Genomic DNA, 17628 nt, shown 5'->3' with positions numbered 1-17628 from the left:
ATGAAGCTCTCTGAAGTCTGAGAATATAACCAAAGTTAAGTCTCCAGAGAATGGGGTTGTTGGTAATATCCTGGATTCACACTTTGGAGATGATGTGAATCTCTCCCACCAGAGGCTAGAGGTCAAGCTTTATTACACCCCAAAGACCACTGTGTCTTCTGTTTTGATCCACCCTTTTTAGGTCTAGAAATGTTCAACATCTTCTCCATTGAAGGAACCTGTTTGTGTTCTCCACCTTGTTCAAGGGACAGCTGCTCACATCTATACAACATGGCTATAAACCTAACCTATAAACCTTCTGTATGCCTTAAAATGTATTATTATTATTATTATTATTATTATTATTATTATTATTATTGTGAATTATACTATTATTATTTTTATAAATATTAGTGCTTTTCAGGTTGCCTACTTTAACATCTGGCGGGGAACTACAGATGGCCCTTTTAGTCCTTTGGCTAACTCTGGCATATGAAATTTTAATTATTACGCATCTTCCCTGTGTCTTAAATTAATTTAATAAATAAACTAAAAATAAAACCTCACACTCAAAAGGATGTCCATTTTTTTCATTCTTTAGAACTAAATTATCTACATTTAATTGAAAGTGAGAATGGAACAAACTCATTGAATAAAGATTAAAAAATGGGGGGGGGAGCTTTGCATTTTTGCAGCCAAAAAAATAAACTATTACTTTGTCAATCTGGTGTTTCAGAAAATCTATAATCAAGCCTCTGTTTGGCACTTTGTTTTAGCTGCGGTCTCTTTCACAAACCTATTTCATTCTCATTAGCCAGACCTCTGGAGGCCCTTTGAGGGCAGAGCCACTAGCAGACCTTGGTGTTTGAGGCCTGCACAGGAAAACAGAGCCAAGTTTGCCCTAAATTGACAAAAAAAAAAAGAAAGACCCTCATTGGTTGTAAAACTTTGGCTGAGGTTTCCGCATAATTTTGAGACCAAAGGAGCATCTGAAGCAGTAAGCTCTCTCTATCAAGTTTGACTTCGTTTACTCAAATGTGCGTGAAGACTGACGTGTAATAACTGTTTGAGGCTCGTGTTGTGTGTTAACCTTAGTAGAACAATGTACCATGCCTTGTGCATAACCGTAGACAGCAAAAAGAAAAACTGGACGTCATCTTGCTAGGCTTGAAGACACCACAACAAGTATAGGTCAAAAATCCATCTCCCCAGTCATTCCAGATGGGCTGTGGTCAAACTTTAAAAAATCAATACATCTCGTAGAAATGTTTCTCATGTGTGTTTTGATGTCAAGATTTTATTGTGTTGTGTTCAGGTCCACTTTGCCTTAAAAGATTTTTTTTTTATTAGTTATTAGTTATTAGAGGTTAAAAAAACAAGGTTTAAGTCACATTTGACGATTTAACGATGATTGACAACTGCTGTTCTTGTGTAGTTTTTGGGGGGATAGTAAAATATGTAGGGAGAGCTTTGAAGACATTAGATTTTCAGAAGGAAAAAATATATACATTTTTGTCACGTAGCTCCATTCAGATTCTCTCTGAGTATAGTCATAGCCTCTACTGCGCAGACTCTGGCTAAGCAATGGCGTTGCTTCCGAGGGGGATAATTTGGCTTTAAAACTGTACAACCGTAAAGTTTTCCTCAAATCTAATTGTAATAAGTTATGCTTATTTTTCTATAATAACTTCTGAAATGTTTAAATACGATAAAATACCAGCAATACAAAGTTTATCAGATGGATAACAGGCCTGACTATTGGTTTATACTGCCGATGTACTTGTTGTTTTCTGTCACCTGTAGATTTTATGTAGACCATCTTACAATAAACTGTAGCTTCATATTTATCAGACTTACTTGGCTTTATTTAAAAACTTTGCTTCATTTATTGACAAAAAGCATCAAAACACGACCTATGCTTGTGGAACTTGTCGTACATTTATGCTTCTTTTATGTGATCCCTTTTTCTCTTTGTATTCAGTTTATATTTGGGAGGCACCGTCTGTTTTGATGAACATGGACGTTTCACTGCTTTAGCTCTATCATGAGACAATATGGAGACAATCTCACTTTTTTCAGATGTGCAGCAGATGGTGTTTAAAACTTAAAATTTAGATGACAGCTTGCTAAAAGAACAACATAGTATTATTTTAAAACATATGAAGCATATAAAAGGTAAACAAAGCTTTCATACATACAACATGTTGACAGTACCAGAGAACTTCAGCCAACTGGGTAAGAGCTGTCTGTGGCTATGAAAACCCATCTGTTGCTTTACTGATAGTGCTGTTGTTGTTATGTAAACTGTTTTGTATGACTTTCATTAAACTCAGTGTTACACAATCTAAAACGTCTCCATCATCACATGTGAGACGCAGTGTTTGTCAGGGCATGGATAAACAGCATATGGCTCACTCTGAGTGACAGATGTCCAGCAGAAGGGAGAAGGGGAGTAATGGTAACGGATCATTTGCATGCACCAAATTTATTGTTATGGTTCTGCGTCTGTGTTTGCTGCTGATGGTGATGATACTGCACCATCTTTGAACAGGCAGTATCTGTGGTCTTATACTCACAGTGGTCTCTCTCAATGGCAGTGCTGATTCTCCTGTTGTCCACTGAGCTGGCTGAGATCAGATCGTCTCTGGAGCCCTGAACATGAACAAAGCAAAACACAAAAACAATACTGAGTCAAAAATTAACGTACCAACTACTAAATGAAACTCTGTGATTTGAATTTTTACTTCACCTGATCAGACTAAGAAACTCTTACAGTGAGTTACTCCGGTAAAGGTAGCTTTACACTTCTTGAGTTCATTACAAAAGAAAACAACTTGGGGAGACTTTTTTTTTATTTTTTCAGGTACAGATTTAGACCTTTTCATACATAGCTGGGCATTTTCAAAAACAAAGATCTCCCCCTTATTTTTTTTTTAAATACTTTCGTCCACACGCAGCAGGAAACCGCAGCAGCACTGTTTTTCAGACGTGAAACCTGTGCCAGCCAATCAGAATGAGCCCCTATCATTCGGCTGAGACATCTGAGAACCAGAAACTCAGTTTCCCAGTGTCTACACAACACCATGACACCACAGTTTTCCCAAAATCTTTACTTTAGCTGGAGTTTTCAGAAAGCATATTTTTGGTGATAAAGCTGCGGTTTTCGTGTGGATGACAGGCATAATTATAGAAATAAACCGTTTCCCGGATTCCCAGCTACGTGTGGACATGGCCTTAACCAGGACACTCACGTTGAGGCTGAGCCCGGGGCTGGAGTTGTACGGCTGGGCAGACAACTGCTTCAAGTTCTGGTACAGCAGCTCAAAAAGTGGCAGGTAGAGTAGACAGATCTTAGCCTGCTGGTTCTGCAACATAAAAAAGGACAGGAGGTTTTGAGTCATAAAATGCACTGATAACACTTTTGAATACAGCACTCAAAAGCCATCTGTCTCCAGCTGCTATCACAGATCCCTGCACTCTAATCACCAGCTGATTTGCATAACAGACACTGATATCTTGTTTGGAGGTCAACACACTGTTGAAGTTCACCTCAAGGCATTTTTTCAGGCTCACCTGAGGTACACCTGTGTGCCAATGATCATTCCCTTTGAGTGTTAAGCTTGACTGAACTGGGGTCACTATGGAGAGGAGATGTGTGCACACTTCAACGAATTCTCCCCAGAGCTCATCAAATCTGACCAGTTCCACAGAGAGCTTGAGGATGAAAACTTGAATGATAAATGGTTTCCTGATAAAACACTAGAGTAAAAGTTGGTCTCAAAGTTACTGCGGGCTGGCACAACATTGTTCAACAACTCCTTCCTCTTGGGATCAGCCCTCGTCATTCAGAGCAGATGGGAGCTTCTCACGCAGGATGACATTCATGTTTTTTCACTACAGTTTGAATGTGAGAATGTTTAGATGATTTTATGTTGTTTATTTTGATTATTTTACTTTTTATGTTTAAATGTTATATATTCAAGCTTTTGCCTTTATTTGGAAATGAAAGGACAGTGGATGAGGCAGGAAACTGGAGGGAGGGCAGGGAGTGGTAAGTGGGAAAGGGGCAGTGGGCTGTGATGAAACCTGGGCTGCTGTCTCATAACTAAAGCATCTTTAAATAAGGCACACCACCAAACCAACCTAAAGGATGAAATTTTTTTGTTGTTAGTGTCTTTAATATCCTATAATGTAGTTAGTGCTCTGTTTTGTTTGAAACTGTTGAGTAAAAGAATTCACACTATCTCATTAAAACTTTCCTCCTCATGAATAAAACAAAAAAGATGAGTCCTGTGGTATTGAAGAACCTTTCTTATACTTAATTTAAAAACTGTTGAACAGGCATTCTGGTTTATTTGTACATTGAAAACGTTCTCCTCCCCTGGCATCATTTGCCCCACCCCCCTCACCTTGAACACGGTGTAGCGGTCGTCCATGGCGTGCTTGATGAGGAGGTTCTTGAGAACGCTCACAGCCAGCTGCCTGACTTCAGGCCCTTGCTGCAAGGCCTCGGCCACTTCTCTCAGCAACAGACCCACCAGGAAGTGGTTACGGCAATAGTCCTCCGTCAGACTGAACTCCAAACTCTGCTCTGTAGTTGGTCCAGACAGAGAAGTGTTAGTACATACATGTGACTTGGACACAGAGAGGTGAAATTTCCCCAAAATGACAACCAGATGGTATCCTGAAACATGTGTTTTTTTTTCATGTAAAAACCAAAAAAAGTAGTGAATGCTGTTTTAAATCTATCATTAAAAGGTTTTACCAAAGTTTTTTTGTTTTAATGTTATCTTTTTGAGTAATTTAAAAGCAATGATTACTGTTCTTTATCAGATTTACATCATTAAGGAAATAGTTCATTTCCTTAAATTACAGAAAAATGTGTTGCTAATTAAAGGTCCCACACAATGAAAGACATGTTTTCCAATTCCTCCATACACATATATACTTTAACGATCCTCCAATGGAGGAACTCTGAAACGTGAATTGGTTTAGGCTTTATATCCTGAGCCAATTCAGAGGTAAATCAGAGCTCCTACATGGCACTTTCTGCTTGTTCCTGTGGTGACATAACGGCAGGCGGTGACGATATGACTCCTGAAGTGATTCCAGGTTGGACATTTGTATTAGATGTCAAAGCTTGGAGCCAAACGTAAACTGCTCTGTCGATGGTTGTGAAACCAAAGCCAACTTAAATGTCTTTATACTGTCTCAACTCTGGAGGATCAAAGAGGACCGCTGTAGATGATTGGTGAAGCAGCTAGAGTCCACAATAAGCTGACACACAGCTGTGATTGACTTGCTTTAATAACTTTGAAACAGCAGCCTCCTTTGAGCCCAGTACTGTGACCAAAGGTGTCAAGTAACTAAGTAAAAATACTTTACCTTACTTAAGTAAAAATTTGGAGTTTCTATGCTTTACTCCAGTAATTATTTTTTAGCCAACTTTTTACTTCTACTCCTTACATTTTCAGGCAAATATCTGTACTGTCTACTCATCACATTTTAAAAATAGCCTCACTGCTACAGTTTCATTTCAGCTTGTCATGGGTCAAAAAGACACACGCCAAAAAAAAAAGTAAAAACCTATCCTAAAATTGCTGAAATCGCATTATACAGAAAGAGTGAATTTGATTGTGGATGGATGAGATGTATAAATGTGAAACCACCCTATTGGTTTGTAGGTGATCCATCACACCTGCACATGACACAATTCACGCAACACTTCAGCAAGGACACAACAGACGTATGTAGCTCAGTATGAAGATGTCTGTGGCAGAGACTCAGGAGGTTGGTGACTATATGAACTATAGGCTCCTGTGGTACAGCCTGAGCTTTTGACCTTAATGGCATTTTCCCCCATTAAGTTACTTTTACTTTATGCTTGAGTTAATACTTCAACTTCTACAAAAGTCTTCTTAAACCCTGGTATCTATACTTCTACTTGAGTAATGAATGTGAACACTTTTGACACCTCTGACTGTCTCTGTCAGCTCCTGGTGTTACAGTTAAAAGAATGACCCTGTAAACTGGAGACCTTCAGCTGAAGGTGTGTAGCAAAATTTTAAGACTTGACTAAAATTGTTGTTCACAATAAATTTCTTCCTGAGGTTTTCTTTTTTTAATCACACTCTCATTTCTTCCTTTTGCATCCTGAAGCTCTACTTTGAACCTTTTTAGGATTTGACAGTACAAAATATGAATTCTTGCAATTTTTCACGCAGTATTAAATATTTGATCAGGTGTATGTCAAAATAATCTGATCAGATAACTATTTAATGATAATCTGAAACTGTTTGGGAAGGCTGCATTTTTTTAATCTTCAACAACTGTGTGCTAACTACAGTCCAAACTAATACGTTCGGTTGTAGTAACCACTAGCAATCACACAGCAGAATTCACACACTCTATTTTTATAATAACAAAGACATGGTGTACATGGAAAAAAATGACATTATATGGGACCTTTAAGTAAGATAACCTGTTTTTTTTTTTAGTTTTAGACTTTTAGACTTAGACTGATTTATAAAAATGTTTTTTTTTTAAATCAACTGTTACAGTTCAATGTATTCCAATAATAACCCCTGTATGGGGAGACATATCATATTACCACTACAATCCACTGAACATCACTTGTATGAAGCTCTGTAATGTTTCTTTATGTATGAATGACTTCTTGGTATCCTCAGTGGTTTTTATAAGTCTGACATAAACTCTGACATTCAATTCTTCAAGTGCAACACCACAAACTAAAATGCATCAAACCTCAACAAAACATCAAAATTATTCAAGCATCCTTTCCCCACATCACTCAAAGGATTAGGAGCTTTCATTTCCCATCACCAAACCAAAAAATGTTTTTGTTTCAAGAGCAATAAATGGACAGGAAATCAGACAAACGTGCCGCTAGGAATGAGAAGTCGTGTATTTTCACACAAACACTGATGCACAGTTTCACAATAATGCTGTGTTAATATTAAAACAGGTAGTGCAGCCTGGGAACAGGTCTTCAATTATCTTCTCTAATGACAGAGCGGAGGCCCCAAAGATAAGAGAGGCAAACAGAGAGCAAACACATAACAGCTAGAGAGAAAGGGAGATAACGAGAGAGAACCCAGCCTCATGGTGGATGTGTGAATCTGTTATTCCAGAAAGCATTACGAAAACAGAGGGTCAGTTGGTCTCCACAAGCCCCTCTCCTTAACAACACACAGGCTCAGGCATACGCAGAGATTAGCCTAGCTTCAGCATTGTGCAGAGTGAGTGGAAGTGAATGGATGTCCTATGAGAAAAAAGGGAGCTGACAGGATGGCAGGGTTAGTGCAGGGAGGTGCAGGTTGTTGGCGTACGGTGGCGTTGATGTACAGTACGGTGCGGTGAGCATCACCTACCTACAGGGCCAAAAAGCTCCGTCGCATACGGAATAAAATCTAAATGGAGGGGGAGTAGAAATAAAGATATTGGGGGTAAAACTGTAAACAATCCATGCAGCAATTCCAAAGCACAAAGGTGTTTTGCTGTTTTACTTGTGGTTGTAAAAAAACATGTTTCAGCAAGTGTTGGATGAACTTGTTAAACAGGAATCAGGTGGAGGTAGGTGTGCCACCTCCCTGTTCACAAATCTGTGTGTGTGCGTGTGAGGCCAAACAATCAGGCAGGTTAATGAGGTCAACGGTGTGGTGGATCGGGTCAGGGAAAGGTAAGTAAGGGATTTGGGATCATGTGAGTGCTAGTCAGTGGTTACAGGTATGGTGGGAAGCATTCAGGGAGTAAGAAATGTTTCTTACCTTGAACCCTCTGCAGCTTGGTGCGCCCAAACGCCATGGGCAGGTTCAGAGGGATGAAGTGTTCGTGGTTGCAAACTGTCATCAGGAACTCAAATTTCATTTCAGTCAGCACCTGTAGCAAAATGCAGACATGAGCACATGAGTCCTGTGTGTGATATGTAAATCTAAATCAACTGCCCCAGTGGATTAAGTCCACCTTATTGTTCGAGTACAGTCCTCGACTCGGGCTGCTGGCTTCATTTGTAAGTCAAATGTGCTGCTGATACAGACAGATAGGAGAGCTGACAACTCCAGCAGGTTTATCTGCTGTGTGTGGATTAAATACTCTTTCTCTTTGCTGGTCTCCATAGTCCTGCTCTTCCATCACACTTTTCCATATGTTCCTCTACAAAGACCAAGCCTTGCTCTCTGTAGGCTCTAAAGTTTTTTGGCTCACACAGAACATGTACCTTGGGATCCTTCAGACCAAAGTGACGCATGTAGTGGTTGACGAGGCCGAAGGCAAACCCTCTGTTCATGAAGGTCAGGCACCTCTGAGAGAAGACAGGAAGCTTGATGAGCACAGGTGCAGTGATGTTATTCAAGAAAAAACATGTTTGAGAGAGACACTTCAGTCAAAATCAAAAAACATATTTACATGTGTGTGTATACATATTATGTATATATTTTATTACAACTCTACTATTTGTTTTTTGTTTTTTGTTTTAATTGTCTGGCTGAATATTGATGACCCTGTATTTGGGAGGGGTGAATAGGACAGGGGCATTTATTTTATTGTTTTCTGTTTTTGTCCCAGACTGTCCTACATGTTTGTTGTTGTCCATGTTGTTCTCTATGTGATAACACACAAAAAATAAAAAAGACTGATAAAAAAAAAAAACAAAAAACAAAAAAAAAACATATCGACAGTAATAGGAAGAAACTGAATGGCTGAATCCACTTAACCTACAAGAGTCCCAACTGATGAGCTTTCTGAGGTAAGAGCCCTCTGCCAGGTGATTTTTTCGCATTAGGCTGAGAGCTAAAATTTGGGTAATAAGCCAACTTCAGGGGTCTGTTTCACGGGGCAGTTTCGATAAACTCTAAGTCTAATTCTGAACTCTGAGTTGATCTACTTTGAGATAGAAAACTCTGAGTTTTTGGTTTCAGAACAGCTGATTTGAGTTAGTTCAATCAACTCAGAGTTGTTTCACCTGGAGTTTGGCATGTGCAGCCCAACCATAAAAAGTCATCATCAATGGAGCCCAGATTCAATATTAGACCATGGCAAAAGCAGGTTCATGGTAAGGTGCACTTTTCTGCCCGCTCTGCGTACAGTTGCCTTGGGAAGTGAGCGCATGACTGCGAGCAGTGAGGTTGCAAATGTAAAGACGGATTAAGTTATGTATGAAAATGATTGACAGAAACGTGAAACGGAACTGCTCAAAAAGGTAACTGTCTAAAATTGCGAGTACATCTATGCGTGGTCTGATGATCAACTCCTGACTTCTCTGCGCAATACTGCCACACCTTCATCCACGGTATTGTTGACCAAAGGATGTCAGTGAAAAAGGTCAGCAGCATGCACTGGGCCTGGTAAACTACTGACTCTGTCAAAACTCGCTGCTGACTGAATGAAAGAGGAAATGAAGTGGTGTGTGGCTCTGAAAGAGGGCGGAGACAGAGAAAAACTTAAAGTTCATAGAGAAAAATCGGCTCCTGACCAGGTTAGATCCAGAGACTCAGTTGCCAGAGTAACAGACACAGAGTTTTAGTTACACCTCTTTGTGAGACAGGCTTGAGTTTCCCCTCTTTCTCAGGTTTGAGTAACCTCCTTTTTGAAACCGAAAACCCAGAGTTTCCCCTGTTTCAGAGTTAATAGACTCTGAGTTTTCATTGAACCTGCTTTGTGAAACGGACCCCTGGTAGCCCACTGCTGACAAAGTGAATGCCACAGTTAACACTGCAACACCAGCCCAGAGTCCCATGTCTCACTTGTTAACTTTAAGCAGTTAGCTCTGAAGTGGAAGCATCAGTGTTGTGCTCGCATTTGTGCTTTCAGTTAGTTTGCAAAACTCTTTTCTAAAGAAACACCAAGAAAAAAGTTGCAACTAGGCGTGCAACAGCACTGTTCAATGACACCTGTCTAATTCATTTAAAAACACTCTGAAAGGGAGAATGAAACAGATCACACTGAACAGGTTTTTATCCAAAACACCTGCAGATGGAAGTGAGGAAAGCGTGGGGAAAAGAGTAAAAATCAGAAAACAAGACACAGTTGCTCAGTTCAGCCTTTCTTCTCCACCTTCATCATCTTCTTTAAGTCATCTGATCTCTGAGCTGATTGCTGATGTATCGTGTTTTTACACAATGTAATTTATTAATAAGTACATTTCTCTCATTTAAAAATGCATCAGAAAAAAAAGATATAGGAGTTTTACGGGGTCTAAAACGGAGCTCAGTCACAGAGCAAATTAAACTGGAAAATCAAGGACTTTGACCCATGAGATATCTCATCATCTTTTTAGCTCATGTGTTTTTTTGTATTTATCGTATTCAGCTCATTCAACAATAAATAGCTGCATAAAATCCCTCCCCAACATCCTGTTTAGAAGAAAACATGTTGATATGTGGAATCAAATAGCACTCTGCCAGCTGTTTTATATCAACTAAAATTAGAGCTGTGAGACTTTGAGAGGAGGGCTGTTAGAGCTCAAGGACACTTCATTCTGTGAAGATTACAGACAGCCTTTAGCGACTAAATTTAGGTTGGTTTTATGTCTGTGCACATGGTGTCCAGACCTTGATGGAATTGGCCAGACTCAGGTTGATACAGCGAGCTTCTTCTTGGATTTCCATGTGGCGAATGGTGATGTGTGGCATGATGGATAACACCAAGGACTGCAGCGCCTGGTGGAAACTGTCGGGGAAACGCTGAGCCCGAGGCATCTGTTGGCACGTCACAACACATGTGTGATCAAAAGAAAGTTTCATATGAGGAAATTTATAAAATGTGAACAAATTTCCTGTTTCTGCACTTCTTATAAGCAGGATGGAGATAATGATGTGTGGCATCACAAGCTTAAAACAGCAAACATCAATGATCCATCAGATCAAACAGCTGAGTAAAAAATCACAGGCCTGTATCATCAGAACCACTAGCACTCAGCTGTTTCTTTATTATGTGAGACGTTTCAGTGGAATGTGTTCACAAGTTTCCAAACATCACATAAACATTCAGCATTTCTCATTAGGTTTGAGATCAGTGCCAGATGTAGGGACTTGTACTAAGAGATGAACAGAGGTCATAGAAATGATAAAAAGATGATTAATCACAGTTAAGGAAAAGCAAAGAAATCACATATTTCCAACCTTCATGCGGTTGCCTTCCTGCAGGTACTGGGCCATGGATTTCGCCATGATTTCAAAGAAGAACCAGGAGTACTAGGGAAGAGAACAAAACAGGTTTGGGATGAGACTGCTCTGGGTACACTCAACAAATTTCCCTGGAAAAAACGCAGTGATGATAGGAAAACATCGGCTGTCGAGGGGGTTAGATCACAAATACAGTACAAGCAGAAACAAGCTCAAAGATACCTTGTCTGAAAAAAACAATTAGTTTCTGTTACAGGCCAAAAAAAGCAGTGTTTGAAATACCAGTCCCCCCTGGTGTGAAATGCTGGTACTACAACTGCACTGACAAAAAAAAAAAAAATCCAAACAAACCTTGAGGAGCTTGTTGCTGGTGTTGAAATCAGCCGTTTGCTTGAGCGTGGCAGTGACAGCGGTGGCCAGCACCTCATGAGTGGTCGCTTGGTTTCCTGATGTGGGGTTGTTGGTCACAAACACGTACTGAAGAGAACATAAAAATGTTAACCTGAAACTTTCTCACTCCGCAGCAGAGAAAGAAGCAGTGTGGCCACAGCAGTGTTTGTTACCTTGACGAAAGAGCGCAGGTAATGTTCCAGGCTCTCCTCATGACATCTGGAGACTACATGTATGATCACTCTGTAGCACACAGGAAGATGGGGTTCTTTCTAAGCAATCGTTTTAATGAAACAGTAAAACTTTTGCTGTGATTTCTTTTATTTTTGTTTAAAAAAAGGGAATCAGCTGACCGCAAGGAGTTGACAGCAATCTCGTGAGTTTCTTTGGTTGCAGCTGTGAGCACCTCAAACAGCTGCATCAGCACCACAGGGAGGAAGTTGATGATCACGTGAGTCTCCATGGCATGCAGGCACTGCAGGGAGGAGAAACAAGAGAGTTCAATGAAGTTAGTAGAAGGCACTGATTCTGCTTGTTGGAGACTTTGTGAAGGCAAATATTGATGTGTATAACATTTCACAAGGTTGACTACTTTGTTTTCAATAGATTTTTTTTCAATATTCGAGTATGACTTTATTTCCACCCTACAGTCTGTCTTGAGTATGTACACTTTTAAGAAACTCCCAGACAAATCAGTCAAAAGTAAGACACGTTTCATCACTGGAACTCAAATGTAAAGAAAGAAATTAGAGTTTGAGCCACTAAATTCCAGCTTAGTGTTCAGGTGCAACAAACTGATGCCAGCAGAGCACAACAGACCTGTAGATAAAACTCAGCTAAAGAAGAAAACTACAGCTTTTGTTCAATGGGTGGCGAGCCACTGATTGCAGCTCAGTCAAGACCTCCACTCTCAGCTGACCCTCTTGCAGGCTCCACTCTGAGATCCCCTCCACCGTCAGAAGGACGTGATGTCAGGATATGAAGTAAAAAAATATAAAATAAAATTTTTAAGTTATGTTGCGTAGACACTTCTGTTTTTTCTGTGTTGTAAATACCTCAGTTTAACTGATTCCTCTATTGAATTGAAAAATCAAAGTATAAAATGCATGTAAGTAAACATAAATTGGTGGGCACCTCCATTTGGTGTAATGATCTTGACTATTTTCATTACCCTCAGAGACACACAGCTGTTTCAATTTTAGATTCATGATGTACAGCAGTGAATGTATTTATCGAGGTCTAATTTTACTAATACTTATGAGGTAAGTGTAACAAAAACCCTGTACTTTTACTCAAATATACATAGTGACTTTCCATCCATATGATTCTGCATGAGGTAAATCATCTGTAGTGCAGTTTCAATGCACATGACAACGGTCTAGATTATTACACCAAATGGAAGTGCCCAATAATTTTTCTTGAGTTACTGATACTGTTACTTACTTTTTTTTTTCAATGTAACTCTATGAAGGAATAAGTTTAACAGACGTTTTCCAAACATAGAAAAACCAGACTCCAAAGTAACTTCAAAAGTAATGCTCCAAATTTTATACATCTATTTAGTTATTTTTTTGTACTTCATATCCTTATGTCACTTCCTTCTGATGGAGTAGGGGGTCTCAGAGTGGAGCCTGCAAAAGGGTCAGCTGAGAGCGGAGGTCTGCAGCTGGACTGTCTTGCTGATGGAAAGCGGTGGTTCTCAAATTTTACAACCACGGACACCCCCAAAAAAGCAATGCCTGAGACAAGTGTAACAGGCCAATATATAACCCCTGTCCAGATAACCACGGTTAAAGTGTCCCAGGATAGATCGTATCTTTGGTATGCTTTAGCCTGGACCACTTTATATCCACCATTATATCTGTAGTGATGAATGACTTTTGCTCTGAGGTAGAACATCAACATTATTACAAAGAAGTTTTAATAATAGGGATAGAAACTCATCCTCCATAGAGTGAACTGATGGCTATCACTTGCCTGTAGATAAGACTTGGCCTCTGTCACAGATCATTTTTTGCCGACTGTTTTGAACAAACATTCAGTTACATGACCGTGTGCATTCCCATTGCTCATGAATGCTGCGGTTATATATGAAGGCTGTTTAAGGAGTGGATGTGCAACAGAGCGTTAACTTTTGGCAGCGACACAATGACACCTGCAGCTCATGTGGGGTTGGTCACATGGACTACTCGAGCAGTGGACATCAACAATGGAAAATAAACAACCCTCTAGCCTCTTTTAACCTATAACATAATGTGTTTCTCTACAAAAATAAAACAGCAATGTGTGAAAAAGGAGAAAACTTGCACCAAAAACTGCACCAACCCTCAGAATGTTTCTCACCGCTGATGGAAAGCAGAACAGGCAGAGACACTGAACCTCAGGGGTGTTCACAGATGATGGGAACCAAACAGACTGAGTCGCACAGATGTTTAGGTTCACATTTGACAGCTATTACAACACTCAAGCTGCTGACGAGAGCAAAAAGTTCCTCTTCATTCACAACCCGTATCCTCACCTTCAGGTATTTGATGAGTTCTGCTTGGTTGCCCTCTGATGTCGTCCTCATCAGTTGGCAGTGCTGGAAGAATTTGTGGAGGTGCAGATCCTGTGAAGGACAGATTGGACTGTTACACACTAACACTTTCCTCATGTAACCCAAAGAAGTGGCTGAATGAAGTGCTGCTGTACCTGAGCGTATATTGTTGATGCTACATGCGTCCTCACTTTGAACAGCGTCTTTGCATTTTCCACCCACTTGATATCTGGTTGGGACTTTGAAGAGGCACACAAATAAATACAAAAATCACAGAGACACAGCTGGTTAAGCTTGATTACAAAACTAAAAGCTCACCTTCTTTGTATCTTGGAGCAGATATCCAGGAGGCAGGGTGGCTGCGATAGGCAGTTGGAGCTCTGCTGACTGCATCCTTCCTTCCTTAAGCAAAGGCATCCAAGAGTAACCCACTGGAAAACAAGAAGGAGATGAAAGCTGGGCAGAGCCCTCACACAGGATGAAGTTTTGGGTTTTCTTGTTTTGTTTTCTGAACAAGCTCTATTTTGATAGTTAGCTTGAAGAAGTGAGTCAGATAATGTGTGCATTAGCAGATGAGTCGATTGATCATCCAAATCCAGATTACCAGTGCTCTAATTGGCACAAGGTATCAGGCTACCAGCTCTGTAAGAACAACAGGTAAAAGAGCCAGCATGGGGTCGTTGTAGGTGTTTTTTTTATTTTGAGAAAAAAGAAAAATAACATTAGCATTTACTTTTTTTTTAAACTTTCTTTTATGACCCCTCATCTGAGCCACAACAAATAAATAAGAAATATACATTAAAAAATACAAAGTGGATATTTTTTATTATTTTTCACATTATATTTATTTATATCATATTTAAATTAATGTTTGAAATGTTAAAAAAAAAGAGTCTAAATGTCCACTAGTTAGCTAAAAAAATAAAATGTTCAGGGTTCTTTTTTCATCAGTGAAAGAGAGTCCAGCATCTTTAAGCTCTGCTTTTTAAAGGTGGATCTGAAGTTTTTCTCTGGTTTGCTGCAGTTTGGTCAGCTTGAGTTGTTCCTCTGCCAGGATCATCTCTGCCATTATTCCTTCAGTTTCGCTTTGTTTTTACTCTACTTTACTGAAAGGCTTAATTGGTAGCCTAATTTAACTTTATCTACTTCATCACTGTAATGATTAAACAAGTCAAGTGCAAAATTAAAATCAAAGTATTCACACTAAATTCTACAAATGTTGTATTATTTGACCAATTTTAAAGTTTTACTACATTTTCTTCCTGAAATCCACCTAAAAATCCTGCCGTTTGTTGGGATCAGGATAATCCTGTGTTTTTGGATCAAATTGATCCAAATCCCACTGAAAAGTTCTGAACGACACAAACTGAAAGCTTGATGCCAATTAAAACTAGGATTGGATTACATAATCTGATCCAATTTTGAAATCCTCCTTTCCCCTTTGAACAACCCGTTTTCAGGATTTAAGCCAGTCCGATAACCGAAATCCGATCAGATTACCTTTGAACAACTGGCCCTTGAGGACCAAATTAAGCACAATCCATTCTTAGTGAATTTCCCCAGGACACAAGAAAAAAAACTCCAAAGATGATCCTCTTACATCAAGTAAAACATAACCAGAGAAGTGTGTGTGTTTTATGATGATGCATTTACAGATATTCATAAGTACAGTTTCAGGTAAAGATTATATGTCCCAGCAGGCTCACCCAGTGACTCAACGCCTTCTCTCTTCTTACTGCTGGCCTTACTGCTGGACTCACAGCTGATATGGTAGAAGGTGAAGAGGATGTGGTGTTTGTCGTGCACATGAACCGGCAGCTCAATCTTAACCTGTAGAGAGAGGGCAGAGACAATCCAGGCTTTACACTTACATCATCTGCATTATTCTAGCCTTTGTGTTTATAGAATAGGAACACACCCGCACTCAGCAACGTTTGCACCTCTACAAATTTTCTGTAATAGCAAAAATGGCTTAATGATGCACTGTCATCTGTGTGGAGTTGGGCGTTGGATACTGAGGCTTTGAGGCTTGTTTTGCTTTAGCAAACCATAGAGCTTCAAGACAGTCAAGTGTTGCAAAACACTAAAATCTTATCAAGTGTTTTTTTCTTATTTTAAAAAATTGTCTTAGTATTCTTAATTTAGCTACATTCAGCTTATCAGTCCAGAAAAATTCTTTTTTTAAGTTGTTTGAAGACAAAAACGAGGTCTGAATCGCTTGTAACAAGTAAAATCTGCCAATCGAACAAGAGAAATGTGCCAGAAAATTTGCTTGAACCTAGAGTAATGTTTTAATACAGATAACTTTTATCTTGTTTCATTTGTACATTTCTGAACTTGTTACAAGCAATTCAGACCAAAATTTTGTCTTTAAATAGCTTGAAATGACATTTTCCTGGACTAGTTAGGTGAGTGCGGCTCAGATTAAGTCTAAAAAGACATTTCCTATAGAAATAAGACAAAATTAGTTGATAAGATTTCAGTTTTGTTCAGTGTGGGGCTCATTTGAGCTTCCCCTAGGATAATTTTGGACTTAACATTCTCAAAAATTAGATTCAAAGTACAAATATCAGATAGTTTCTGTGGATGTTATTAGTTTCACTTGCCACTAGATGTCATTTGTTTGCAAAGTTTGAAGCCTCAAAGCCTCAAACCTTTTAGGAACAAACTCCAAGAAAGTGTCAAAGTGTCTGAAGGCAAAAGGCAGGGCAGAAGAAAAATGAAAGGTCTGATTTTTAAATTGTTTGAATGGAATGAATTTTTACTTTTCCTCTAACAAGGTGACAATATCAGAAAATAAACGTGTTGTGTTTTTTGGAAGGTTCTAGCAAAATAATGACAGAGAAAATGAGTTTCGCACAAATATATACATATATTACTTTTTTTTTTTACTTGGCTTTGATTTCTCTTTTTTTCAATTTATGCAGTTTTTGCTGTGTATGCATAGAACAGTTAAATCTAATGAAGCACTGTAACCACCAGGGGGCAGCATCAGCCCAGAAACATGCACATGATGAACCTCTCACAGCAGTGTGTGTCACAGGAAGTGACACACACTGCTCGAGTAAATTTCCTCTGATGGAGGACCTGTAACCAGCAAATCTCTAAAGTATGACACAAACGGTCATCACACTCTAATTCATGAGTCTCCTGGTTCGTTAGAAACAACTTCCTTGGGAGTCATCCATGAGGTTGTGACTTATAAGCTCTCCATTTCCTGACTGAAATTTAATTTAATGTTTGAATCTCTGTTACACAACCACTACAAGTGGTACAAGTGGTACAACTTATACTTATAATCTGCCCTACATGAGGCTTCTTCTCTACTCAGAGCAGTTTTAGTGGATGAGAAGAAAACAGATAGAGATCACTGTTGTCCTGCTTGAACAGAATTCCTTGTGATGTTACAGGAAGCTTAAGCATGAGGAGGTAAATCCCAGTAAGTGAGCCCCCGTGAGTGATGTGGGGGTATGTGGGGACTCTTAAGATCCTAATCCGTTTGATATCAGGGCCATATGGAGCCCTTTGCTCTGCCACTCTGCCAGGACCTCTATTTGGGAGCTTAGTGTGTGCGTGTGTGCA

At 39.4% G+C, this 17628-nt stretch overlaps 1 protein-coding gene across 3 annotated transcripts in view; it reads right to left on the bottom strand.

The window, feature by feature from the left end:
* The window catches only part of dock11 (dedicator of cytokinesis 11), a 108296-nt gene that overhangs the window by 43415 nt on the left and 47253 nt on the right, over positions 1-17628 (bottom strand). For 2 of the 3 annotated variants that reach the window (XM_074699245.1, XM_074699243.1), the window contains exons 20-34: positions 15753-15876; positions 14365-14477; positions 14202-14285; positions 14029-14118; positions 11864-11985; positions 11684-11753; positions 11472-11597; positions 11118-11189; positions 10548-10694; positions 8216-8299; positions 7767-7878; positions 7371-7409; positions 4389-4570; positions 3231-3344; positions 2556-2631 (exon numbers count right to left, since the gene is read on the bottom strand). In XM_074699245.1, coding sequence (XP_074555346.1) covers positions 2556-2631; positions 3231-3344; positions 4389-4570; positions 7371-7409; positions 7767-7878; positions 8216-8299; positions 10548-10694; positions 11118-11189; positions 11472-11597; positions 11684-11753; positions 11864-11985; positions 14029-14118; positions 14202-14285; positions 14365-14477; positions 15753-15876 — 1555 coding nt within the window. The remainder of the gene's footprint in view (positions 1-2555; positions 2632-3230; positions 3345-4388; positions 4571-7370; positions 7410-7766; positions 7879-8215; positions 8300-10547; positions 10695-11117; positions 11190-11471; positions 11598-11683; positions 11754-11863; positions 11986-14028; positions 14119-14201; positions 14286-14364; positions 14478-15752; positions 15877-17628) is intronic. The other variant, XM_074699244.1, reaches the window with a different exon arrangement.

The sequence above is a fragment of the Halichoeres trimaculatus genome, unplaced genomic scaffold (assembly GCF_033239565.1).
Source record: "Halichoeres trimaculatus isolate MK-OKI-2021-1 unplaced genomic scaffold, fHalTri1.1 fHalTri1_scaffold_22, whole genome shotgun sequence".
Classification (NCBI taxonomy): Eukaryota; Metazoa; Chordata; class Actinopteri; order Labriformes; family Labridae; genus Halichoeres; species Halichoeres trimaculatus.
This window is presented reverse-complemented; position numbering and strand designations above follow the sequence as displayed.